We start from the raw sequence: 27,298 nt of genomic DNA, 5'->3' as shown, positions 1-27,298 counted from the left end.
TGGAAGGAAGGAATGAGCAGCTTAAGAGCGAGTAGCGGATCTCTTCTTGTCCATTGTGCTCTTTGCCATGGCGTTGATGTTGACCTTGATCTGCTTCTCAACGATTTGTTGAGTGTTGTTCATGAAGCCAAGCAAAAAGATGATCTCGAGCGTTACAAAGAATGGTGCGATAAACACCTGGAAGATGTTGTCCATCAAAGCTGGACGGCGACCCTCGTACACGCCATGTCCAACAAACTGAGCGATCCAAGACACAACATGAATGACCAGAGCGAAATAGAATGGGTTCTGGACGGTGTTGATGGTGACCTCGGCCAAGTAGTTGGCAGCCATCACCCAAATGAATGCGACAAGCTAGATACAAGTTAGTTTGAGTTGTTAATCTTGGTGACCAGTGAGTCATTCAGTCAGTCAGTCATCGGGCTATACATACTCCGACCTTAGTGTGCAAGATGACGTAGTAGGAGGCGATCAAAAGGGCAATTGGAGTTGTGATTGATACTGGGAGGAATGTTGTGATAGAGTTGAGCATTTGGAGGAATGGCACAGCAGCATCCACTTGAATGAATGACACCATAACGAATGCAGTGTACAATATAGCAGGTACAAACACAATGTGAATGAACTTGTTACTGTTATTATTATTGAGTTGAATGTTTGTTAGTATCTAATTCATTCATTCATTCATTAGTTCATCCGATCATACACGTTGTTGTGATGGTATGCTCCATAGGATGCAGCTTGATCTATGATATTGAAAACGGCCATTATTTGATACAAAAGTAGTGTAATTATATGTATTGATAGATATATATATATATATTAAAGTTGTAATATTAACTTAACTGACTTGCATTGGAACTCGACATGGACTTGACTCATGCAAGCAGCAAAGGTCCCTTCACCCGATCCATTAGAGTCAATTTGACGATGGTGACCAAACAGTTGACGACACCCTATTCCTAAACTGAACAAATAAAAAAAATATCTCTCTGGTGTGTATGGAGCGTCAGTGTGTCGCACCGAAAGGGGGCAACACTTTGTAGCCCAATGGTATCAAGTGTAAATTATGCCCTATCAGTCAGTAAGTCAGTTGGGTTTTCATGTTCAATCACTTGAAATTACACATAACATATCAATATATATATATAAATAAATATATAAAAAACATACAGATACAGATACAATGAATAATTGATTGAAATGAATGAATGAATGAATGTCACTGGGTCTCAAGTTGAAGTCGTTCATGGCAATGGATTGAATTCTAAATTGGTCTATGTTCAACAACAACAACTGTGTGTTTGTTCTGATTGATCGTTTAGAGGTTTGGACCACACACACACACACACACACACACACCCTTTAGTGGTTGTTGTGTTGTGAATACGAATGGTGGTGTGGACCTGGTTATTATTTGATTGGAATTGCCGCCAAACACATCAAGTACAAGTAACATCACCTTTACCACTACCTATTCACATCACTTCACTTCACTTCACGCTTCACATTAATGTTGTGACCTACCTTACCTGTTTAGGCACATCAATTTGGTTAATTAAGGTATTCTTAATAGTCACTCAATTCAAATCAACTCAACTCTAAGAGTTAAAGGTTGGTGGTAGATGACAGCAACAACATCATCACTCGTACACCTAGGTTTTCCTCCCCAATCCCAAAGATGTTATTGTTGTGTTGGCCTGTCTGTAATAACTAATATATAAATATTCAATCAAGTACATACAAATAATAATTATTAATTATCTAGTTATATAAATTCTGTACAGTATCTCCAGATTGATTGATCATTAGTTAAATATAACTAACTAAAAGGGTAAGAAGAAGAAGAAAGTGAAAGAGATAATCCATCCATCACCTTTGTTTTGTTTCAAACAAAAAAAAAAACAAGTTCGCCAAGTGCAACTCAAAATAGAGAGATTTTGATCACAGGCGCATTAAAAGAATTCGATTGAATAGTCGTTGTTGGGATCACTTGTTTCGTCCAACCCTTTGTCTCACAAACCCTCCACTTGATCATCAAACTTGTCTTCCACTTCCTACCACGAAGACACCCGAGAGAGGGTCTCCAAGCAAGCGGAACCAGGATCAAACACACTCATTCTCACGCATTACAGTCACTTCACTTCAACTTCAAGTTGAACCCAACAACAGTTCTCTCTTATTCTTGCTCTTCTTTGCATAGTACACTGCTAATCATATAACTAATAATTATTTATACATACATATAATATGTTTACATAATTTACAACTCATAGAACAAGCAAACATATAACATTTTAAATATATGATGACGACGACGACAATGACAATGACGATGGAGGTCACTGGAGGAGCTGGAGGAGATGATAATGTACATCATGAGAATGATGATACATTGGAGTATTATTTATATTCGTGGCCAGAGCCCGATAAACATTTGACAAGAGTGATGCATATCAAGAACAAAGTGGAACATTGTATAAAGAGAAGGACTGGTATACCAGATATTCACAGGGCTTCCTATTGGAGGACCATTTCAAATCTAGACAAGATAATGAATAATCCAATTAATAGATCAACTTATATTGTATGTATAATATAATTGATTGATTGATTGATCGATGGACATGACTAACGAATGTTTCATTCCACAGACATGTCTAAACAATTGCCAGCCCGATATTGAGAGAGAGGTGGAACAGGATGCTGGTAGATCAGATGATGATTATAAAGAAAAGATGGCAATGAAGCATACAGAGTATGTACATTTATTGATTGATTGGAATGATATTGATGAGTGACTAACCTTGGCTCATAACTCCCTTCCCATCCCATCTACAGCCATATCCAATCATTAACCAATGTACTCAAAGCATGTGCACAATACAATGATGATCTAAAGTATAAACAACCAATGGGATACATGGCATCAGTATTATTATCCTACTTTGACGAAGAGGAAACATTCTGGATGATGAATATCCTTTTAAAAGAACATGGTGTATGTAGTCCCCATCACTCAATCACTCAATCAATCACTCACTAACTTAATCAATAATGATCAATATATAGATGAGACATGTTATAAGTGGAAGCATGGTACCAATGTTCTATCACAAGACATTTGGAGAGGAGATGGGCAAACACTTTCCAAAGCTGAGGCAGCATTTGGAGGGTGAGGGAGTACATGTGATAATGTACGCCAAGTGGATATGGGACACCATGTTTGTATATATACTGCCAGCAGACTCAATCTCAATAGTATGGGATTACTTCTTTTGGGGCTCCAATGGAAGAGGCATCGAGGTGTTGTTCAAGTTGACATTGGCCATGATGCGTATCCTGGAGCCTACACTGCTGCAACTTAGACTGCCACAGTTCTTCACTCTGATGAAGCGGCCACCCGTTGACACATTGGAGTTGGTACAACTGGCTCGTGGTGTTGTGTTGTCCGATGACACCATCAAGATACTACGTGATAAACATACTGCATTGGCAATGGTCGATCTATTGCAACAACAACAACAAGCACAACAACAGCATGATGGCAAACATCCAGATACATCATCATCTTCAAGTGAGCCACAGGCTAACAAGGTACCTCATTCGGCATTGACATCAGCATCGACACCCATTCACGACCAAGAGGCAGACGATGACATTGGTGAATATGACGACGATGCAGACAGCACTGATGTGATGTCAAGTGCATCACTTGGTGGTGCACTAAATCAACAAGATTCAATAGATGACGATGGCCATTGTCCAGATACTGACCACCAGCAACAGCAGGAGCAGCTCGAGCAAGAGAAGAAGCAAGAGGAGCTGAGGAAACATGAGTCGCTGCTGCGGCTGAAGGCCGAGGAGGAGGCTGCGGCAGTCCACAGCAGGAAGAGCAGTTGTACCATTTGTTAATAAACATTCATTGCACTTTGTGTGAAGTGCAATGGGTTGGTTCGTTGGTTGGTTGTCTTTGGATATGGTCTGGCGGAAGTGCCGCCGCCAGGCTCATTCCTCAACATCCATCCATCATTACAAACAAACTCGGTGCATTTCCGTCATTGAATCTGTAATATTGATATTATGTGATATGATGAGATTATGTGATCACAAAACATTAGTTCATATCAACAACAACCATATTTGGAAAGTATATGACCAGATCCAGTGATCACTTGGATCTGATCTGTCATGATTCTCATCATCCTGTCGACAACACAACACAGATTGATTAGATCCATCATCACACTCCACACCCACCCCACTCACCCACACGATCAATCAATCAAACACACACCACAGATACAGATAATTATATATACAGATACAATGTTGAGTGAACGAGATGGAGAATTAAGTTGGTGGCTCAGTGAGGTGCGTGTTTGTGTGTATGAGCGTGTGTGTGTATTCATATCAGTCAAGATGGATAAAGATGGTCAACTCACTCTTGGTCAGGTCAACACTTGGTGATGCGACGGATCTGTCAACACCCTACTGATCCCTCACTGTCACTGTCAAGGTCACTGCAACTGCAACTGCTATAACTACTACTACTACACACTTGTAGTCATCACATGCTCAGCACCTCATCCATCCAACCATCCAACCAACCAAACCAACCAATCAATGAATGAATCAAATTGAAGTGTCTCCACTCTACATTATTGATAAACTGGACAGCCAGCCAAGACAAAGACAGGACCTGCTATTATACAACAATCATTATTATCATCATCATCATCATCATCATCATCATCATAATAGGTTGCAATTGATAACCTATCAATCATTCTACATCAACCTACATCAAACAGTGCCGGCACACGGACGGCATCATCAACATCAACAATCTACTACTTTTTTCCAGAATTGACCTCCATTGGCCTGGCTCAACATTCAGCAATTCATTGACCAATTTGATTATTAGTGATGTATATTGGCTGGCTTGACCAGTCTCCATCCATCCAATCAATACAACACATTCCAATAGATCTATCAATTTAGGGCCTGCAAGACGCGAAATACAACTTCGTGTTCAACAAGTCAACCAGTCAGTCAACCAGTCAATCAATCAATCATAGATACAGATAGAACCCACTTTAGGTTTACAACTACACTTTACCTTAAGGTAAATTCCCGAGACAACATCTCCAATCACTCACACTTACAATGAATGATCATGATATTGATGGAATGATTAATTGATTGGATGATCGAATGGCAATGAATTGAGTGGAATGAGTTGAATGTCACATGTGAATGAAATTAATACTTCATTCCATCCCTACTTCCATTCATTGCGATAGTTTATTCGTCATCATCATACTTAACTTACTTCCATATACATACTTTGGACATCATAATCAATTTACAAATGTATAATTATCATTCCAAGAATCCATCAGTTACACATATTGTACATACTCGTTCAATCATCATGTTCCACATACTTCCATATCAATATTGAACAACAACGATCACATCATGAAGATCACGATCACGATCACGATCATGATTAAGGAAAACGATGATCGGCCCACTCACAGGTCGTCAGTCTCATCATCACTTACACATTCATTGATAATCAAATAATAATAAGTGTACACTCGAATGAATGTATGGATCTCAATATACAATCATTCCAGCTCAATTTGGAATTTGTCCATTGGTATGGTCCATACCACATTTCTGACCTGACTTGACTTGACCTGACCCGATGCATTGCATTGTATATTGCGATTGCCTAGGACTAAAGTACCGAATATAGCGGGCAGGTCAGGCCAGTTCACACACATTAACATCCAACCCATCACATCCCTATCCAACCATATCCGACCATATCCAACCAACCACGATCAAGTCAACGAGTTGCATTGAACAAGAATGAGGGTCAATCAACCACACACGATATTGCAATACTCGATCATTCTTGGATGTATAATAATATGTGTATTAATTTGTGTGTTCCATCGTAAGATTCTAGAGCAATCCATCATTCTGTGCTCTGATTTGATCATCACATGCGTCACTAGTGTACATTCACAATCATCATCACCACACACATCATAATAGCATGTTCGCCATCACCAATCACCTCGTGCCCCACACTCGGCTATCATTTTCCATGTCCACTAAGTAAGAAGATGATTGGTCAGATTCCCCAGTTCCACACACAACTCGACTCACCAATGAAATTCACAAGTCATACTACACTCTTGACTGCCTGTCAGGCAGTCAGTCAGTCTTCTATTCGTATAAGCATCAATCACAATCACATGATCAGATGTTGCCACTCACACCAATATTGGCACGCACGACCAATCAGTCAACCATCCCTCCAATCCATCAATCCATCCATTGGCAAATGTGACCCACCACCGGCGACAGCATAAGCAATAGTGTTGGGCACTTCACTTCACTCACTCACTTAACTTGATTTCAGGTGATATCACACGCTCCATCTCATGAATCACAATGTAGTGTCTTTCCATATGTTATCATATCCATCACGTCCATCTCGTCAATCATGTGACGGACATCAATCACTTGACTTCCACATCACTCTCGTGTGGTGTGGGTTGACCTCTTCACTCACTCACCCACTCATCAACCACAACACTCACACACACAAACACTCGATCACTTCCATCACTTCGCTTGAATTGATTGAATGAAAGAATGAATCCACTGCAGCTGGACTCTCCACTACGGATCAGCTGGCAGCGATGGTGGGTGGCACATCTTACACCAACCTACACTCCTAAACTAGTTGGCAAACAGTTGCAGAGTCGGACAACAATTAAAAAAGCAATCCAACTCCGTTGAGTATATAATGGTCATCATTCTATAACCATTCTACCATTCACAGCAGTACTCTAGCTTGCATATGCACAATATTGTTTTGTTGTAGAATATCACTACCATTAAGTTAAACCCCATACCCATTACTCTCTAGACATTTGTTCAACTTCAGTCATTTCCCCCCCTGGAACTATACCATCACCACCTCATATATATTTGTAACATTGACTCAGTCAATTATTAATTCATTCATTCTTTCTCTTCATTCATTCATACACACTATAGCTCATTCATTGTCATCATACATCATACATTTCACAGGTACCCATTGTCCAGTACGACTAATAATTCTTATTCTTCCATTCATAAACAGATAATAATTAATAATAATAATATATATAATAATATTTAGTCTTTCTTCAGACCGATTGTTAATATAATATAATATATAATATATATATACTTTATCGATTATAATAATTAATATATAATATATAATAATAATATTTTCCAAATCATATTCAAACTCAAACTCAAATATCAAACATCAAACTCAACACTCACCCACATTAAAACGCACACCCAATCAATATAATATATAATATATAATATTTATAATAATAATTAATCAAAAATGGAACCAATGAACATTGATTATAACGATCACTCTGAGATCCAGCTGAACACCATCAAGACAAACTTGGATGTGGTGTCCAAGGCCATGGAGATCTGGACTGAGGTTCATTCAGAGTCGATGAAACACGCAGGTACCGACCCATCAAGTTGCCAGCAAACGATTAATATAGCCGACTTTGGCAGCTCCTATGGCCGCAACTCACTGGTGCCTCTGTGTACCATCATTAGCAAGGTTCGCCAGCTGTTCACACGCAACGACATCTCGGTGTTCCACAACGATCTGCCCCAGAACGACTTTGGTCACCTGTTCCAAGAGATCTCGACCAACCCAAGCAGCTACCACAAGCTGTCCAACAATATATATAGCTACGCAGTCGGATGCTCCTTCTACAACCAGGTGTTTCCGGCCAACTCGATCCACATTGCAATTGCCTTCTGTTGCCTGCACTGGGCGTCCAAATTGACGTCCCCTATTCCCGACACTATATTCTACCAACACTCATCCCACTCTGAGCTCAAGGAAAAGTGGATGAAGGAGACCCGTGATGACCTGATAACCCTTCTCGAGAAGAGAGTATGTATACATATCATGTTTGGGGGATAGGAAATGGAATCATTCCAGCCTTAGCCTCACCCACACCCCACCACATCCAAACTGATTGATTAACACTCAATACCAATCCAATCCACAATAGGGTAACGAATTGGTTGTTGGAGGTATCTTTATTGGTAACTTCTTGACTAATGATAATGACTCGTTCGAGTCGTCAAGGATGTTTTACCGCCAGGTCAAGTTGATCTGGAATGATATGGCCAGAGATGGACTGATCTCCGAGGAGGAGGCCCACAACATGGTCTACCCATTCAGGTTCTACACGCTGGAGAACATCCAGTCGGCCATCCGCCACCCCCGCGTCAGCCCCCACGGCCTCGAGCTCAGATACTGCGAGCTGAGAAAGAACAGCTGCCCATACCAATCGTTGGTCGAGCAGCATGGCGCTCACTACTTTGCCGAGAAGTTGTTCAAGGTGTTCTCGGCCTTCATCGGTCCATACTGGCGCTCGAACCTCAAGGCTGGCGCCTCGTCCGACCTCGTCTGGGAGGAGTACACTCAACGCTTCATCGACTACTTTACCGAGAATCCACAGCATGGCTGCATCCCCAACAGCTACCATATCGTCATCTTGGAGAAGACGACGTCGGGCGATCTGCAGCAGAGACCAGGTGATGCATCGTGCTAGACACACGACCTGCAGCCACACACGCGAACACGCAACACGTTTGGTCAATAAATGGGAGTGTGATGAGACACATCTTTGACCAAAGAACGATTGATTGATTGATTGATTGAGTGATACCTATTGTTTGTTATTGTCGTTTGTCTCGCATCGATCGATCGATCAATCATAATTACTACTACTACTACTACTATTACTTCTTTGTGTTCTTCTTGGCGATGGACTTGGACTTGGAGATCAGCACTGGGTTTCTTCCCTGCTTCCACTGCTCGACCCAGTGGAGGATCCACTTTCTGTTCTGCACGGGTATCTGCATCTCGTGCTTCATCTTCTTTGAGTTAGAAGTCATCAGATCCTCCCAAGTTGGGAACTTCTCTACAAAGGCATCGCATCCTCTTCCAATCTTCTTCAAGAATGTCTCGACAGTGTATCCATCTGTATGTTCGTCACGTGATTGATTGAGTCAGTGAGTGAATGAATGAGTGATCGAGTGAGTTAGACGCGCCACATACCTCTTGGCTCGGTGAAACGGTAGTATGGCTGCTTGGGAGCGGGCCTTGCGTAGGGGTCGACGAATGTGAGGATGAGTTCCTCGATCGATTGAGGTCTTTGGTTGTCAGCATGTGGGAAGATGCCTCCATATTGCTCGGTGGTTGACCTGTGCAGTGACTGACTAAAGTTCGATAGTGTCTGTTGTGTTGTATTATTATCTATATTATTGTTGTTTGTATTTGATATATCGGTTGTTGTTGCTGCTACTGCTTGAGACTCCTCCTGTGCTGCAGTAACATCGAGTGTTGCAGCTGCAGTTGATGCAAATGATCTCTTATTCACAGAGTATAATGATGATGTTGATGATGCAGTTGATCGAAGTGCCAATGTGCAACATCTATATGAGCTTGAAACATATCTCGACAACATCTTGTATATGTATCTGTATCTGTATAATGATGTTGATTATGTGACTGAACTCTGATACATGTGTGGGTAATCGTCTTCCGCCCAGTCGACATCAAAATCATCAAAAATTGGGACAATGTCATACAATCAATCACAAAGACGACAGGATTAGTTTACATTTAGTGGTGTTTATTAATAATAATAGACTAGACTAGACTAATACTAACTATTGTCGTTGTTGACGGACGATGAAGAATGACATGTGAGATAGAGAGAGAGTCCAACCAACTTTCTAGCTGGCCTCATGATGATCAGTGTCTTCATCTTCCTCATTGATCATCTCGGGAGATGGCACCATATCTTCATCATCCACGACTACATTGGAGACGACACCCTCTTCGCCACCCAAGATGTTCTCAACCGGTTGTTGTTGTTGCTCTGATTGTTGCTGCTGTTGCTGTTGCTGTTGCTCGGATTGTTGCTCAGACTCCACCATTTCAACCTCGTCTGACATTGGCGCGTTACTCTGTGTATGATGCTCATTCGCTGACGAGTCGTGGATTTGTTGCTGGGTGGTCTGTGGCTGCTGCTGTTGTTGCTGTTGTTGTTGTTGCTGTTGTTGGTCGTTGGAGATAAGTTGAGCGGCAGCTTCCTCGCTGGTCATGGTGGTGTACTCCAATGAGTCATCCTGGGTGGCACCACTCAAACTTGAGACAGACTTGTCCAGTACTGAGAGGTCTTGAGAGGTCGTAAGTTCAAGACCACCCTCATTGATCGACTGAGAGTCGTCCATTGACAGACTGCCCGATGGTGAACCAGCGGCGTCCTTCTTGCCCTTCCTTGGGGTCTTGTCCTTCTTCTCTGATGTGACGTCCTTCATCTTGTCCAGATTGGTCTGTGCGTTGAATGTCTCTCGTCGCAGATTGGTCCACACGTCTCCTCCGCCAATCACACCGCTCAAATGATCCTTCTTGAGAGGGCTCTTTCTGCGCGCCAGATGGCTCATCCAGTCGATGGCAGAGTTGCTGCCACGCAGGCCAAAGTAGAGGCCGAGGACATCGAGCAATGCCTTGCTGTTGTGCACAATGAAGTGGATGCCTTCGTGGTCCCACTGACAGAACTTGATGAACAGCGGATTGGTAAGCATGATCCAGAACAGACGGTATCTGAGGGTCCTCAGCGACTTGAACGCCTCCATCAGCGCCGAGCGGTGCTCGTGCGTCAGGCCGAGCTTCTCGGCCTGCTGTATGAACTTGACAGTGTTGTGCTTCTCGACGATGCCCGACTTGAATGGGAAGCTGTCCGATGGCTTGTATGGCTCGTAGCCATGCTTGAGCAGCAGCTTGTAGTCGGGGTTGATCGGGTCGTCGTTCTGCATGGATGTGGTGGCCAGGATTCCCAGCGACGAAGTTTCGAACGTGTCGTTCTGCTTCTTGTACTCGCTCTCGCTGACGCCCTGCAGCGTGGCTCCGATGTGGCTGTAGCCCTTATCGTAGGCCATCTCCACGGGGTACTGTACGGAGAAGTTGGGCACGTACTGGTCGGCGCCGTGCAACAGCAGCTGCTGGACGGCGTTGGTGTTGTTGGCCTTGGCGGCCCAGTGCAGGGGCGTCCAGCCATCCTTGTCCGTGCGGTCTGGGTCGGCGTTGCACTTGAGGAAAGTACTCGACCAGGCCGTTCCAGTTGTAGGCCGCATGCGTAGTGCAGTGGCGTGAAGCCGTCCTCGTCGCGCTTGTCAAAGTCAAAGACGACCTTGCCTGGCTCCTGCGTCCTGCTCTCGACAAACTGGCGCACATTCTCCACGTCGCCAGAGAGGATCTGGTTGAACAGCTCCTCGTTGAGCTGCTGGGGCGGTGGGACGACCTCTCCCGCCTTGCTGGCCTTGACCTTCTTGCGCTTGCTTGGCGTGTTGCCAGCCTGTCTCTTGTTGCCAGTGATGCGCTCGTGTCTGGCCAGCTCCACGACGACGACGAGCAAGTTGCTCCAGACGAGGTAGTCCTCCTCGGTCTCAAAATGTGTGATTGTGGTCGTGACACTAGCCGCCACGTTGTTGTTCGCCACTGGAGTGGATGTAGTTGTTGTGGTCGTGGTAGTGGTGGTTGTCGTGGTTGTTGTAGGCAGGCTTGGACTGGCCTCGCCGCTATCCACCACCAACGTTCCATTGGACTGTTCGTGAGTATGTTGCTCATGAGTGTGTTGCTCCTGATGTTGCTGCTGGTCCTGTGCCGACTGCTCATGGGTATGTTGCTCATGCTGATGTTGCTGTGTTTGTGGCTGCTCATGATGCTGTTGTTGCTGCTGATCGGTATCATTGATTTGAGTAACATCGGCAATCTCAATGCCAGTATGTTGTTGTTGTTGTTGCTGCTGAGCGGCCTGTTGTTGTTGTTGTTGTTGCTCATGAGTGTGTTCATCGTGTTGCTCCTCAGATATCTGAAGACCTGAGGACTCCTCCATCTCCTGACCCGCACTCTCAGTCATTACGACATCCACATGTTGTTGTTGTTGCGACTGTTGTTGCTGCTGATTATGAGAATGATGTTGATGCGCGTCTTGATGAACTTGTTCAGTATGCTCAACAGTCGTAAGATCAATATGAATCTCCTCTCCTTCTGATGTCTGTCCATTGGTAGTGGTGGTAGTTGTGGTTGTGGAGGACGAGGATGTTGATGTAGTTGATTGTTGCTGCTGCTGTGCCTGTGTCTGCTTGGCATGGGCTGCACCATCCTGCTCATTGTCGGTCATGGGCGCAAGGTGGATTGATTGAATGACCTTGTCATTCTGGAAGGCTTGCTCCATCTTCTTGCAGTTGAATCCGACGCGCACGTTGTACGTGCCGGGCATGAGGTCCGGCACAACGACCATTACACACTTATCACAACATGGGTTGATGTCGATGGTGGGCACATTCCGTGGCTCTTTCTCGCCGACCGATGAGTCTGGAATGAACTGGACGGACAAATACTTTGACATGCCTGGGAATGGCTTGAGGCCCTCGCCACGTATAACAACTGGAGCGCGAGCATTCAATGTCGTTGGAATTGAACTCTTTAACAATGGCTTTGGTACCTTCTTACCACTTGGGAATATGATAAAATCATGGTCCTTCTTTGTCAATAACCCTGTTATGTTGTTGTTCAATTGAGTGTTAGTATTCATTCATTCATTCATTCATTCATTCAATCGATCGATCATTCATTCGTCCGATCAATCAATCAATCAAAGAGAATAAATTATCTCGCGCGCCTAAATTATTATTGTCATTTACATACTGGTAATATGAGGGTTGTATGCTATTTGATCATCCATGACTGTCAATGAATCTTATATCTTGTGATCAAGACAATGATGTATCACCTATGTATCATACATTGGATATATATTGAGTATAAAGTTAATATATATATATCAACAACAATGTCATAGCCATTGACATGATTGACATGATTGACATGATATCCGTGTCCACTTCTGGCTGTGCTGCTGCTTCATCTAATGCCTGTTCATGATGATGTTGTAGTTGTTGTGATGGTGGTACTTGAGAATGTACTTACAAACTAAAGAGTATATATTAGTTGCCAACTCGTTGTCAATGTTTGATCTCGGAACCTCCTATTCTCTGTTACTTAATCGTACTTCAATAATGTCAATGAATATGAAAGTTGCTCTCGTAGTTCCTTCATTCATTCATCCTTCATTCTCTCGTACACACACACATAGAGAGATGTTGTACAAACAAAACACGTTAAACAAACAAACAACAACATTATATTTAAAATTAATAATAAAAATTTACGTAGATTGCCACACACTCACACAGAAGTGTTTCCATTCTTTTTCACCCTTTTTTTCAGGTTGTGACTGGAAACAACAACAACGACTCCCTGTGTGCAGCTACACAACGACAACATCCCTTCCAGAAATGTGACTGCTACATACACCAAACCCTGTTATTCAAGTTTTCAAGAACACCACATCCATTACTTCCCATTCTTCTGCTCCCTTCCCATCCATCCACCCATTCCTCCACTCCCTTCCCTTCATTAATCACGTTCATTTCATTTCATTGCAACTCAAGCCTGGTTATTTCCACTCCTATCACAACAAACATAAATAATACATAATACATAATAATATATACTTGCTACGTTCAATCAATCACTCACTAAACTTACTCAATCAATCAAAGCAACTTAATCAATCAATCAATCAATCGTTCATACAAATACATATTACGTACAAATACAGTTTTATCATAAACTTTATTTAACAATCAATTATCTCTTATCTCTTAATTAATTACCAATTATAACTTATTACCATCTTCAATTAGCTCAATGGCTTTTATGTTTAGACATTCCACATCAACATCATCATTATCGCCATTTATTAGTAATATCATTGAAGACGTAGCCGTTCACGATTGTCAACCTAAGACTCAACAGCATCACCTATCTTATTAGACTACTTTAAATTATCAATCCATCAACAACATTAACAACAACTTTACAACAACAATGGATAATCCACTTATCAATCATGATGATATTCACCATGATCAAGAATCACAAGACGAAATCATGAAGAAGATCACTGAAGAGAAACTATTTGCCGCTGCCAATGACGCCGCCAATCAACATCAAGAATTTTATCATGGAAGTGCCGGGTCAGACGGGAGCGACGTCGAGCAATCAGACGCCGAAGACGATTCCATCAGTTCATCATCTGGTGATGACTCCTCTTCATATGAGGACGATGAGGAGGAGGACGACGATGAGGAATACGAGGATGACGACGAAAGTGACGACGACGACACAGAGGACCAAAGTGATGAATCTAATGATCACTGCCATTTTGACGACTTGGAGGAGTTCCAGCAGCAGTTCACTCAATCATCATCATTCTCTTTGTCTCTCAGATTGAAGGGCGCAACATTACCATCGCCAACAACATCATTATCATCATCATCGTCATCACTAAAGTTGGTCACTTGCGATTTTATCTCGGACGACGAGGATGAGGAGGACTCAGAGACTGCCAGCCTGAACGTAGAGCTAGTTGATGCACTCAGGTCGACTGCACAACAGCTGAGCGTTGGTGGCAACGTCAAGCTTCACACTCCCTGGTGGTTCAACAACGAGGACGAGTCCCATATCAAGGCCATCCTACAGGCGTATGCCGATCATTTGGAGCTGGACGCACATAACCGTGCGGTCATCCGCGCACCCAAGTCCTTCATTGGACGCGTGCATCGCAGGATCGTCATCAACGACCACGCCACCTTCAAGACTATCGACACTGTCAAGGTGTACCAGTGGACCCTGCAACCGATCGGGCTGCCACTGGACCCGTCAAGAGACAACTACGTCATCCTCACTACGTGGGACCGCGAGTCGGGCATGCCCACCCACTTTGAGACGCAGGCCGTGCACTCCATGCAGCGCTATTGGCATGACACGCAGTCGATGTGCTCCAAGCAGATGCTGCAGCAGGGACAATCATTCCTGTTCTGCTCGCCCGTGTTTGACTCGCGCGATCAATACCGCTTCTGGGTGGACAGTGTCAAGTACCCCATCGAGTATCTCGTCGGCAGATCCACTCGCCATCCCTCCATCCAGCCTCGCTTCCCTCTCCTATGTCATTCGTCCAACATCTACTCCCACAGTCTCATTCCCCATCTCAAGATCAGCAGTTCATCCACCTGCAGCGATGACATCAATGATTGTGTCACAGCCTAATTCGCTTGTTGACAGTGTAATTAACTACTATTATGTATTGTGTACAAATAAACTTACAACCTCCTCCATCATCCAACATCTACATCTGTCTGTCTATGTCATTACATTATTGTTCCAATCTGATCGTGAATACTACTGTATGATTGTGTTGTATCTCGAAGCCTACTGATGTCTTGTAACCAAAGTTGGCCATGGCGCCTTTGACGAGGCCAACGGCAAAGTGGACGTACTCTGAGCAGTCCTTGTTGGTGGAGCTCGGATCGAATGAGAGATGCAGCAGCCATTGGAACTTTTGCTCCGTCAGCACAAAGATGCCCTTATGATTAGTCCTCAAACTGTCCACCGACTTCTTGAACACGGCCATCCAGAACACCTTACAGATAAACTTTACAATGTCCAATGGGTCTGTGTACAATGTCGTTGGGTCGATCGACAGTCTAAGTGATGGGTCAAGATTGATTGATTGATTGATTGATTGAGTGATTGAGTGTTAGTGATCAATCGATTGATCGAATGGTCGATGGATGATGGACCCTTACTTGTCGACTAACTTGTGTCCCACTTTGAAGCCTAGCTTCTCGAGTCGCTTGGCGATCTGTGTCTTGTCGGTCTTGCAAGAGGCAACTATATATTGAATGATTTCGATGTAGAGGTATTCGAAGCAACTGACGCTGATCTCTTTCTGTGGCAGTGTCATTGGTTGTGTCGATAGAGATGAAGGTACTCCACCAGCAGTCGCAGATGATGGTGTTGTTGTTGTAGTAGCGCCTGTCATCATCATGTTATTACTAGAGGTAGGTGGTGCATTGCCAACGCCAACACCAACACCACCGCCAACTCCACTATATGATGATTGATGAAGTGATGTCAATGGAGAGTTGGAGGCAGATAGTGACGATGGTACGCCAGGTGTGAATGTAGACAGTGGACTGATCGTAGGGTTGCCCGTTGACGATGATATTGGATTGATCTTCTCGCTGACAGACACTCCAGACTGAGATGACAATGACAGTGAGGAAGTCTCACTAGGTGATGTTGGATTGCTCATCTCTTTATATACTATATATCTTTATATTCTTCAATATTATATCTAACAACTAATAACTTAATACTTTGAATTGATTGATCTTCTGAATCACTTTATGAAGTCTGCAAAATTAGTGTGAGGGTATGTCTGCGAGGGTATGTCTGCGAGGGGATGTCTATGAGGGTATGTCATTCTATTGGATTGTCGATCCAATCCATGGAATGAGTAGTTAGCTCGAGACCATCTCGATCAATAATACTAAACAATCAACTCCCTCCCTTGACACAAGATTGCCCAAACATCATACACACAAGGACATCCTTTGCAAAGTCTTTGATTATATCTACTTCCATGCCAATGAATGGCTACGAAAGAGTTAATGTAATGTTATTAATAACAATAATGGCAATATTACAATGTGTTCTCGGGTGAATCATCAGATCAAGTTGATCCAGATCCAGTTCCAACTCCACCACTTGATCCAGTTGATCCACCAGTGCCCCATCCTGAGCCTGTACCAGATGTCGATGTTCCAGAGGTTTGACCGCTGGACGATGATATTGAAGTGGGTGTGCCGCACAGACCGCAGGTGAAGCACGATTGGTCACATGACTGACCCTGTTGGATACTCTGTATCAAGCGAAGTCCATAGTTTTGATCCATTGAGATGCATGTGGTAATCCAATCCTGATCGACAAACACCGTGCACTGATTCTGAATATTGGCCTGGATGTCATCGTCGGTCATATTCTGTTGAAGGTCCGACACGATGACCTGTGCCATCCACTCGCAGATTGGGCAGTCGGAGCGAGGATCGACCGCCTCGGCCAGCGAGCCGTAGAGTGCGGTGCATGCGCCAACCTTTGAGCAAACGATTTGAGGATTCTCCTTGCTGTCCAATACATTGTCAATGAGACCTGAACCATATAGCTTGACCTCTGCCAGACAATCATCCTGCCATGGTCCAAGTACTGTACAATCCTGTGATAGATAACCGAGTATTTGATCATGTGTTGTTGTAGAGTTATCCTGAATATATCTCTCTACTTGGCTAACCAAGTATTTACACAAATCACAATTCTCCTCCTGTTCCTTTGATCTTATCTTTCCTTGTATTGTTGTTGGTAACAACAACACAATCACAAACAATAACAATAATGTAATCCTACTATTCATTCTTATCTGATTGATTGATTGATTGARGTGAAAGACTGAAAGTTATATTTATGTTTTGTATGTTATATTATGTATATCAAGTTAATGTGAATGATATGTCTTGTGACAAGTTTATAAGATGGTTCGGGATCATGACAAGTCTGAGACAAGTTCTGTTTTATGTTCAACCATTCCATTACATGCCATCCTACTACTGGATGCCAAGAACAAAACTCCAACGACTTTTTTTATTCGCCCAACACCCCAACACTGCAACGATATTTCAGCCACAATGGTTATTGTTGGGCTTGTTCATGAACTTAAGTTCAATTGAATCCTAATTCCATGTTGTTAGTTGTTACCAACTTGTATAAGTTAGAACTAGATGTCGATCAAATTCATTGAGATGGATTGAAAATAATTGGTTCATTGGAATGAATGTGTATTGGTATTCTATCTATCCAAATCAAGTTCGAAAAAATTGGGTCACTCTTTGTCTTGCAATTTCAACTTCGAATTGATTCAACATACGCACTCTGACTCTTTAGTCAATCACTTTCATGTCAATCAATCACACACCACCTTATTATTATTAATAGATATATATATATAGATAGAGGTATTGATTGCAACAACAACAACAACAACGACAATCATACAATATAATACAATACAATACAATCAATAGAGAATGGATGCGCTGTCAAAGAGAATTATAAAGGAGACACAAAAGTTGATGAGTGAGCCTGCACCAGGAATCAGTGCTACACCCAACAGTGACAATCTTCGCTACTTCAACGTCGTTATCACAGGACCTGCTGACTCTCCCTTCCAAGGTATGTTAGGTGTAGTACTATCTTCAACAAACTTCAATTACTCGCATACTTACTTTGATGATGATGATGATGATGAATGAATGAACATGAACAGGCGGTATCTTTCATTTGGAACTGTTCTTGACTGATGATTATCCAATGTCTGCACCAAAGGTTAGATTCTTGACGAAGATATATCATCCCAACATTGACAAGCTCGGAAGAATATGTTTAGATATATTGAAGGACAAGTGGAGTCCAGCTCTTCAAATCCGTACAGTGCTGCTGTCTATTCAAGCTCTGTTGTCTGCTCCAAACCCTGATGGTAAGAGGACATTACATGATCAATCATTCAATCAATCAATCAATTAATCAAACTAACCTTTACGGTGTTGATCAATTCAACCAGATCCTTTGGCAAATGATGTTGCCGATCATTGGAAATCCAATGAGAAGGATGCAATCCAGAAGGCTAGAGAGTGGACGAATGTGTATGCTGTACAATAGTGGACGACGATCGACAAACTGCGCGACTTCATTAAATATAGGACGGTGAGAGATCACCATTCATTCAAGTGAATATGGATAGGATAGGATTGGTTGTTGGGAGATGGGATTACGATTACGACTTCGATTACGACTGCATCAGCGACAGGGTACCAAAGGCAAGCTTGTCGACAAGCTTATTGACTAAAGAATTTATTGATCACTTGTGCGAACATCTGCTGATCTGGATTGGTCTTGATGGTGGCGATGGCCTTTTGTCGCACTTGTTCATCGACGTGACTGATCTCATTGTGGATCAGGTCGATAAGGTGTGATGGTGTGAACTCGGGATGACCCTGGAATGTGATGATGTGATACCTGGAGGAGGGGGATGCGCCAGCATCACCGCTCGTCGTCGATCGCTTGCAGAGACTCTGTATCTTGCAAATGTCGTTGGAGGCCAGCACAGTCATGCCAGGCGGCACGCGCGTGACAATGTCCTGGTGAATCTGCAGAATGGTGATGGACTGGCGATCTGCAATGTCAAAGTCGCCAAAGAACTCTTGGCCCTCGCTCGTGAGGGGCACGTCGATCTGGCCCAGCTCCCAGCCCTTGGGATTCTTCTCGACCTTGCCGCCCAAGGCTTCGGCGACGATCTGATGGCCAAAGCAGATGCCGCATATCTTCTTCTCGAGACGATCCAGCTCAACCAGATTCCTCTTTAGTTGCAGTATCCAATCGTCCTGATCGTATGAGTTGGCAGAGCTGCCCGTCAGCAGATAGCCATCGTAGTCTGCGGGGTTCTCTGGCCATTCATATCCTACGGCATTAAACAATGTTGTCTCTACATTCTCCAATCCATACAATGATGCAAAGTTAATGTATAATGCATTGAATGCTGGTATATCGCTTATTGATGGTTCGGTTACAACTTGAGTTGTTTGTTTGAAATAGGTATAAGTATTGTATTGTATTGAATTGATCATGATCATTTATCATCATGAAGTATGGTGTATACCTACTGATGGCAATCTTCATTCTATTTATCTTATCTAAATGTTATATTGTTATTCTGTGTACAAGTGTAGTTATATAATGTATATGTATGTAGTAGTAGTAATAAATATTAGTAATATATATAGGTGTGTGTGTATGTGTGTATCTGTATATTTGTTGATTAGTTGGTGAATGTGGGAAAGTGATTGATAAGGTGATAGATTGATTCACTCTAACCAATCTAACAACACAAGCTCAACAACGACCTTAATCCTTTAAAGAGAGTCCCCCAACAATTTGTTCGAATCAGTTCCCAATCAAAATGAATACAACACAACACTGTTATACAACCACAAATCAAATCACTCAAGAGTAACACAAGATAGAGAGACACACATTACGAAGGCATGCCCATTGACTCTTCTACTTCTTTGCAAAGTTGGGAACTGTGAGGTGATAACAACCAACTCTACTTCCTTACTCAATTTCATCGCAACAACAATCTTCACTCCAATCCACTCAACTCCACTATCTTCATCATCTTTGTTGTCATCATTATTAATCAATCTATTATTCAAATAGATAATTGTCTGTTTGTTTGAGTTAGTAATCATATTCATAGACATAACAACAGGATTATTCCGACAAGATAGTACCTTACAACAAACACCACATAATATATATCTACTTTCGGTTGTTGTTTGGCAGAGAGTACTGGACACGAAGAAGGGAGCTCTTCATTGAATGAGAGTGTTTTGTGTTGGGGAGGTCTGATCGATCGGTGGTCAAAACATTGATGAATCGGTTATTTATTACAATTTTTTGAATTTATCTTGATGGAATGTCGATAGACGCCGTCTCCCAAACTGAAGGAGGTGTCTGTGTCTCCTGTACAATGCATCCTTCCATGAATCATTCATTGCATTCATTTACTTTCCTTCCTACCCTTGTCATTCATATCATATCATATCATTACATTGTAGAACATCATCATTAAAATCAATCAAATAATAACAAAGATAGACAATAATATTATTATTACTTGTTGTCAACAAAATCAGAACAGAAACAGGACATCAACAAGATATTAACTTAACAGGTGGGTAGGTGAATGTCATTAATTGTCAATACAGCACTGCAGCCTATTTTCATTGCAACATAACAACATTGTTGTTGTTGTTGTTTTCTTCCAGATCATGATGATCGGACACCACTTATGAGATCATTCAATCAATCATTCATCCATCTGTATTTAGATCATAATCCATCATTGTGTGTTCATGTGTGTGTTGAATGTGCAACTTATAATATTCATACATATTATAAGTTATACATCATCATCCATAATACACATAATCACTCGTTTAATCAATCAATCACACAATCATGGACTGGACCACCCTCGCACACTCACACTAAATTATCTTAACAATGTTGTTGTGTTTCATTTCAAATTCGATGTTGCCGTTGAGACGACATCGCGGTGTGTGCCGGCTCCAACTCCAACACCAAACACAACAACAACAACAACAACAATCCTTATCCTGCCTGCAATTCATCGACAATCCATATTCATTCATACAATCAATCAATCACAATCATTCAATTATAGCTAACAATCATTAATATATTATCTTATCAAAGAAGATATTATTATTTGTACACACAAACAAGAACAACAACAATGGATACAGATACATCACCACCTGCCTCAGCAGCGGATAGTGAACAAGTCGTTAGGTTCAAGGTGGAGGACACACATGACGATCATGATACAACTACACATGATACTACTACACATGAAGACGATGATAGTATAACAAGCAGTGAGGAGGAGGATGACGATGATCATGATAGCAGCTCAGACGAGTCAGAGAGGGTACCATCAAAACAACAAAAGAGTAGTAGAGTACAACACCAACACAGAGATGATGATGATGATGAGGATGAAGATGAAGAAGATGATGATGACGATGATGACGACGACGATGATGATGACTTTGATGTCTCAGACATTGAGATCAAGAAGGAGGATACAATGGAGGTCAAGAGATTAAAGATAATGCTGCTCAAGGAGAAGGGCAGAGTGATGGACGCGAAGGAGACCGTCAGCAGTCTGGTCGAACAGATCACTGCGTACAAGTCATCGGTGGAGGAGGACAAGGCCGACATGGAGGCCAAGTTGAAGCACGAGAAGAAGACCAAACTGGAGATATTCGAGATCTACAAGGACTTGGAGTCGGAGCGCGACAATCTGGCCAATCAACTGGACGCCGTCATCAATGAGTGCGAGCAGCTGGATCGCGAGAAGCAGGCCATGTCCAAGGAGAACATCAACAACCTCCAGTCGCTCATGAACGAGATCACCAACATCGAGGAGAGCAACCTGGCGCTCGAGAAGGAGCTGGACAAGGAGCGCGCAGAGAGCCAGACCGTGCAGATGCGTCTGGCCGAGCAGCTGTCACTTAATCAAAAGCTCGAGTCGCTCAACAGCGAGATGAGCGCCAACCTCTCGTCGTCGGCACCACTTGTCGGTGACTCGCTCACAGTCGCCTCGCTCAAGAAGCAACTGTCTGATACACAAGCCTTGTTGGTGAAGGAGCGCGAGAAGCTGTCCGCCGTCGATGGCTTGATGTTCCAGGCCCGCAAGATGCTGGGCTTGGACGGTGCTACCGCCACAATCGTCGAGCAAAACAACGCCATTGAACTGAGCAACATCAAGGCGGCAGCTGATGCCGAGAAGCAGCAGCATCACAAGACACAGCTGCAACTGGAGGAGGAGCGCAAGAAGTCTGAACTCAACAAAAAGACCGCCGACAACCTGGTGGCGCGTATCAAGGATCTGATCGCGTCGCAACACGAGACGCTACAACAACTGGACGACGAGAAGGAGCACTCAATGCTGCTGCAGGATGAGCTGAGCAAGGTCCGCGAGCAACTAAACACCACTGTACAACAACAACAACAGCTGATGGCACAACAGACACAGCAGCCACAGCAACAGCAACAACAGGATCAAACACCAAACAGCGCGTCCAACACACCCAATGTCGAGAAGTCACCTCTGACGACCAGCGCCAATGTAAATCAATCAAACTCGTTGGAGTCCACGCCATCGGTTGGCTCGCCAACCATCCAGCTCACCAAGCCAGCACTGTCGTTCACCGAGAACAACCGTGAGGTGGCCGACGTGTTGAAGCATCTCCCACCGGCACCCACCGCCATCACTACACCCGGCACACCCACCCGCCCACAGCTCCAACACACGACTGCTGCGCCCAAGGACAGCCTGTCGCCGACTGGCCAGTCAAACATGCCAATGTACAAGACAATCAAGCGCAATCAGACCGTCCGTCAGATGGGCATCGACCTCAACATGTTTGAGAAGCCACCCACCCAGCTTGGCGCGGCAATGTCCGACGACACCAAGACCACCTACCAGTCCAGCCTGACCCTGGGCAGCGAGTCCAGCACCAAGGAGTTCAAGCTCGAGTCCAAGTCACAGACGTCGGCCGCAAGCATTGGCGCCGGCTTCAACTTCACGCAGGCACAGACCAACCCGGGCACGATCGAACGCAAGAAGTCCGTGTCCAACACCAACAGCGGTAACAACATGACAGACAAGCGCAGCAAGAAGTTGGAGAAGGAGATCAAGGAGATATCAAAGAGGATTCAGAAGGAGGAGAAGGAGAAGCGCGAGAAGGAGGAAAAGATGAAGGCCAAGGAGGCCGCAAAGAAGAAGTCTGACAAGGAGTCGTCGTCACCCAAGACTTCGAGGAACAGTGGTAGCGAGGGTGGACACTCCCCTGTGCTGCCAAGCAAGTCCGAGACCGATCTGTCTATTGGTATCACCAGCAGCAACAGCACCAGCAGTAGCAGTCTAAGCACCAAGGATCTGCCCGCCTACCTCCAAACGGCCGAGGCCATGGGTGAGGTGTCACAGAGCAAGGGCAAAGATACAGCCAACAAGCGCAAGTCCATTTGGTTCTTGAACAAGTAATCACTCAATCCAGTCGGATCAATCAATCAATTATCATTGGTCCAAAATGGAGTCTCTAGGTTTGTTCCACGACGAGTTGGATGTAATACTACAACAACAATATCATCTGCACACACATGAATACACACATGCCGAAACTGGGTCGTGTCCATCCCTTGTGCCAACACCGTAGAATGTTGGCAGCTTGTCTGGTAGGCCGAGCCATGTCCATAAATAAAACACTATTAAAATTAAGTCAATTTACACATTCTGGATGGATCATGATACTTACTAGTATGAGTCCTAGTTGGAGGGTCATTTGGAAATATTATAACATGGCAATACCAGCCAGATAAAATGTTTAATGAATAGATGAAACTTGATAGGACATCCACTCCACTAGCTCGAAGAACTTGTCGTCTTCAATTGTGAATACATTTGATAAATATATATTTCCAGGAGTCAATTATACAACTGATCCAGCATTGTATGTCTCTGATGTTGAAGTAAAGTTATTGTTGCTGTTACTGTGATATCCACTGCCACTGCCGCTTCCATCTCCGCCAGGACCATGACCCCAACCTTTTGAACTTATTAGGGACTCGCGTGTATAGTAAGAGGAGTGAACACGTAGTCGTCCACCAAGTACTCTTATAACAGCCTCGTGATTACTGGAGTAGAACTGATCGACACCAATCAGGTCGTATAGACCACCGCGTAAGAACATTCTCTTGATGTTCTCCTTGAGCTTGACGAAGCATACGACAATATTTCTCTTCTCATAGTTGGCTACAATCTCGTAGACCATCTGGATGGAGCTGGGGTCGATCTGGGGTACATTGCGCATATCAAACACGACGCCCTTGAGTGGCGCCTGGTCGTCCTTGGTCTCGGAGGGGTGCGCGGTGGCCTTGCCCATGTTCTCAATGCGATAGAGGATGTCCTTGACCTGGCCAATGTTTGAAAAGGATATGCTCTCCTCGAATCGGATGATGATCACGCCATCCACCTGTCGAGCATCGGTGAACAGTGTAATGTCCTTGTACTTTGTGGACTCTGGCAATCGTCCCAATACAGAGAAGTGTGGTGCAGATGAATGTTTGATCACCATAAAGCAGGACATGCAGATGCTGACAATGAGGCCGACCTCAGTGCTGAAGATGAATGTTGTAAGGAATGTGAGTGTGAGAAGGAACAAGTCCTTCCACGCACGTACACGCACCAGGAACACAATATCATGTAGTTCAATCAATCCAAATGCTGCAACAAACACTATAGAGCTCATTATAACCTGTTGGTTAATGATTGTTTGTTAGTCATTCTTTCATTCATTCAATCAATCAATACAGGGTGTCAATCAAACATATACTTACTCTTGGGAGATACTGGAACACTGGCATGAGGAATAGACATGTGAGCAGGATGACGAGGAAGGTGACAAATCCAGCCATTTGGGACTTGGCACCGGCTCGGTCATTGACAACCGATCGTGTCATCGAGGCAAACATGGGATAGGCCAGGAAGAACGATCCAACAAGGTTGGACATACCAATGGCCACAAGCTCACGATTGGTCGATACTTGGTAGTTGTGCTTGGTGGCCATTATCTTGGAGATGGCCATCGACTCGACGAATCCCACGATGGTGATGAACAGTCCAGGTGCAAGCAATGAGCTAAACACATCCCATTGATTGAGTTTGGGAAGTGTTGGCGTGGGGAAGCTTGGCTCTGTGTAGCCAAGTATTGCCAGGCCCTTGTCCTGCAGTTGGAAGCCCGAAGTGACAGAGATACCAACGACCACAACGACCAGCACGCTTGGAATGAAAAATCCAATATGATGAATGATCTTTGTCCTCTTCTCTGGTATCATCGACTTCATTTTCTATTTGTGCGTACCAAAGTCAGCAATAAATCAATCAATCATCAACCAACTTGGAGATGGATACTTACATTCATCGCAAAGAGTGTGAGGATGCTGGCTATACTCATGCCATAGGCGATTGGTTGTGCCTTGCTGATGTTCTTGAAGATTGGCACCACTTTCTTCCATCCAGTGCCAGTGATTCCAGGTATGCCCAACAGCGTGTCCAGCTGGTCGAGCACAAGTGTCGCAGCCACCGCCAGGATGAAGCCTCGAATGAGTGGTCGAGACAACACCTCGGACAGGAAACCAAAACGGAATAGACCAAGTGTCAGCGAGAATATACCAACGATGAATGATAGAATGGTGGCCATCTCCACCAACTCGGCACTGGTGAGCGGTATCTCATTGGCGTCGGATATCTCGCGCAATGTTGTACCGACAATGAGACTGACGGCGGCCTCGGGTCCAACGCTCAGCTGTCGCGACGTACCAAAGATACAGTATATCAACACGGGCAATAGTCCTGTGTACAATCCATTGATTGATGGGATGCCCACGAGGATGGCATATGCCATGGCCTGTGGGATCATCATTATTCCAGTTGTTATGCCTGCCACAACGTCGCCTGGCAGGTTGCGCTTATCATACTTTGGTAACCAACTAAGTACAGGTATATAGTATGGTGCTCTGTTGGATTGTTTGATTGAATGGCGAGAGGTTAGTGATTGATTGATTGACTGTCTGGCTGGTGTGGCACATACCTCTTGCGCATAGTTCGTGTCTTGGACACAACGGTATCGTAGAACCGACGTCTACGAGTACCGCGTGGCTCGCTCTGACTGCCAGAGGACTCGGGTGGCGGCACCGGCCTGATATAGCGGCCCGATTGGGTGAGCTGTTCCTTCTTTTGGATGGTTCGCAGCTTATTTACAAAGGTTCTCCAGGTGGAGGGTGTCTCATCGTTGCCATGCATGGTGATTGATTGTTTGCGTGGCGCTGGCATCGAGTCGCCGCGCGAGTGCTCGTCATCGGAACTATCGTACGGCTCATTCTCGATGATGTTATATATTACATCGTTATGGTTGGTGGACTGTAGGCTGTTGCTGTCGACCATAATACCATCCAACAATATACTATTACTGTTGTGATTGCTATTACTTCCATCCACATGTCCCTGGTCATTGGCCACGTTTATTTGTTCGAATGGTGGAAGTGGAGGTGTGAAGCCACCTGCATCACCGCCACCGCCTTGTGACATTGATTGATAGCCAGTATGTTGTGAAGATGACAATAAAGGACTTGAATCGCCAGACATCCCATTGCCATTGCCATTGCCTGTCACTCCATTAGCATTGTCCCTCTTCCAGAATCTTGATATCCAAGATGACATTGTCTCTTCTTTCTTGAGGTGAGTCCTCAAACTAATGTTTAAGTTTAGTTTCTGCTGTTGCTGTTTGTTGGATGTTGTTGCAACTACAATGTAAAGTATTATGTGAAAGACTGAATGATTGAATGAATGTATATATGAGCGAATGAAGTGTGAAGTCAGCGGACGGATCTCAAAAGTGTGTTGGCGAGAGAGTTGAAGGATTGAAGGATTGAAAGAGTGAACAAGAGTGTGAATGAGTGAAATGAGTAAGTGTGTATCTGTATCTGTATCTG

The 27,298-nt window shown here is 43.8% G+C and overlaps 12 protein-coding genes across 12 annotated transcripts; 5 read left to right on the top strand and 7 right to left on the bottom strand.

The window, feature by feature from the left end:
• Positions 1 to 21: 21 nt before the first annotated feature.
• SAMD00019534_105980 (hypothetical protein) lies at positions 22 to 768 on the bottom strand (the record flags this gene model as incomplete). The annotated part of the gene is made up of 3 exons (XM_012894033.1): positions 22 to 354; positions 434 to 632; positions 707 to 768. 3 exons carry the CDS (start codon positions 766 to 768, stop codon positions 22 to 24), a joined length of 594 nt encoding a protein of 197 aa, XP_012749487.1.
• Positions 769 to 2,738: 1,970 nt separating this feature from the next.
• SAMD00019534_105970 (hypothetical protein) lies at positions 2,739 to 3,915 on the top strand (the record flags this gene model as incomplete). Its single annotated transcript, XM_012894032.1, has 3 exons — positions 2,739 to 2,758; positions 2,842 to 3,001; positions 3,073 to 3,915. The coding sequence occupies 3 exons, from the start codon at positions 2,739 to 2,741 to the stop codon at positions 3,913 to 3,915; spliced, it is 1,023 nt and encodes a 340-aa protein (XP_012749486.1).
• A 3,520-nt stretch (positions 3,916 to 7,435) lies between these two features.
• On the top strand, positions 7,436 to 8,678 carry SAMD00019534_105960 (hypothetical protein; the record flags this gene model as incomplete). The annotated part of the gene is made up of 2 exons (XM_012894031.1): positions 7,436 to 8,011; positions 8,133 to 8,678. 2 exons carry the CDS (start codon positions 7,436 to 7,438, stop codon positions 8,676 to 8,678), a joined length of 1,122 nt encoding a protein of 373 aa, XP_012749485.1.
• Positions 8,679 to 8,868: 190 nt separating this feature from the next.
• SAMD00019534_105950 (hypothetical protein) lies at positions 8,869 to 9,596 on the bottom strand (the record flags this gene model as incomplete). The annotated part of the gene is made up of 2 exons (XM_012894030.1): positions 8,869 to 9,110; positions 9,188 to 9,596. 2 exons carry the CDS (start codon positions 9,594 to 9,596, stop codon positions 8,869 to 8,871), a joined length of 651 nt encoding a protein of 216 aa, XP_012749484.1.
• A 271-nt stretch (positions 9,597 to 9,867) lies between these two features.
• Positions 9,868 to 12,884, bottom strand: SAMD00019534_105940 (hypothetical protein; the record flags this gene model as incomplete). The annotated part of the gene is made up of 3 exons (XM_012894029.1): positions 9,868 to 11,163; positions 11,241 to 12,697; positions 12,848 to 12,884. The coding sequence occupies 3 exons, from the start codon at positions 12,882 to 12,884 to the stop codon at positions 9,868 to 9,870; spliced, it is 2,790 nt and encodes a 929-aa protein (XP_012749483.1).
• Positions 12,885 to 14,092: 1,208 nt separating this feature from the next.
• On the top strand, positions 14,093 to 15,310 carry SAMD00019534_105930 (hypothetical protein; the record flags this gene model as incomplete). The annotated part of the gene is made up of 1 exon (XM_012894028.1): positions 14,093 to 15,310. A coding segment is annotated over one exon (1,218 nt), but the record flags the coding sequence as incomplete, so codon positions are not given.
• A 109-nt stretch (positions 15,311 to 15,419) lies between these two features.
• SAMD00019534_105920 (hypothetical protein) lies at positions 15,420 to 16,361 on the bottom strand (the record flags this gene model as incomplete). Its single annotated transcript, XM_012894027.1, has 2 exons — positions 15,420 to 15,750; positions 15,853 to 16,361. 2 exons carry the CDS (start codon positions 16,359 to 16,361, stop codon positions 15,420 to 15,422), a joined length of 840 nt encoding a protein of 279 aa, XP_012749481.1.
• A 420-nt stretch (positions 16,362 to 16,781) lies between these two features.
• Positions 16,782 to 17,516, bottom strand: SAMD00019534_105910 (hypothetical protein; the record flags this gene model as incomplete). The annotated part of the gene is made up of 1 exon (XM_012894026.1): positions 16,782 to 17,516. One exon carries the CDS (start codon positions 17,514 to 17,516, stop codon positions 16,782 to 16,784), a length of 735 nt encoding a protein of 244 aa, XP_012749480.1.
• A 670-nt stretch (positions 17,517 to 18,186) lies between these two features.
• On the top strand, positions 18,187 to 18,817 carry SAMD00019534_105900 (hypothetical protein; the record flags this gene model as incomplete). The annotated part of the gene is made up of 3 exons (XM_012894025.1): positions 18,187 to 18,331; positions 18,426 to 18,635; positions 18,720 to 18,817. The coding sequence occupies 3 exons, from the start codon at positions 18,187 to 18,189 to the stop codon at positions 18,815 to 18,817; spliced, it is 453 nt and encodes a 150-aa protein (XP_012749479.1).
• Positions 18,818 to 18,993: 176 nt separating this feature from the next.
• SAMD00019534_105890 (hypothetical protein) lies at positions 18,994 to 19,834 on the bottom strand (the record flags this gene model as incomplete). The annotated part of the gene is made up of 2 exons (XM_012894024.1): positions 18,994 to 19,727; positions 19,819 to 19,834. 2 exons carry the CDS (start codon positions 19,832 to 19,834, stop codon positions 18,994 to 18,996), a joined length of 750 nt encoding a protein of 249 aa, XP_012749478.1.
• A 1,642-nt stretch (positions 19,835 to 21,476) lies between these two features.
• Positions 21,477 to 23,792, top strand: SAMD00019534_105880 (hypothetical protein; the record flags this gene model as incomplete). The annotated part of the gene is made up of 1 exon (XM_012894023.1): positions 21,477 to 23,792. The coding sequence occupies one exon, from the start codon at positions 21,477 to 21,479 to the stop codon at positions 23,790 to 23,792; it is 2,316 nt and encodes a 771-aa protein (XP_012749477.1).
• Positions 23,793 to 24,237: 445 nt separating this feature from the next.
• Positions 24,238 to 27,026, bottom strand: SAMD00019534_105870 (hypothetical protein; the record flags this gene model as incomplete). Its single annotated transcript, XM_012894022.1, has 4 exons — positions 24,238 to 25,062; positions 25,145 to 25,654; positions 25,723 to 26,323; positions 26,398 to 27,026. The coding sequence occupies 4 exons, from the start codon at positions 27,024 to 27,026 to the stop codon at positions 24,238 to 24,240; spliced, it is 2,565 nt and encodes an 854-aa protein (XP_012749476.1).
• Positions 27,027 to 27,298: the final 272 nt, after the last annotated feature.

Source organism: Acytostelium subglobosum (assembly GCF_000787575.1).
Source record: "Acytostelium subglobosum LB1 DNA, scaffold: scaffold28, whole genome shotgun sequence".
NCBI lineage: Eukaryota > Evosea > Eumycetozoa > Acytosteliales > Acytosteliaceae > Acytostelium > Acytostelium subglobosum.
This window is presented reverse-complemented; position numbering and strand designations above follow the sequence as displayed.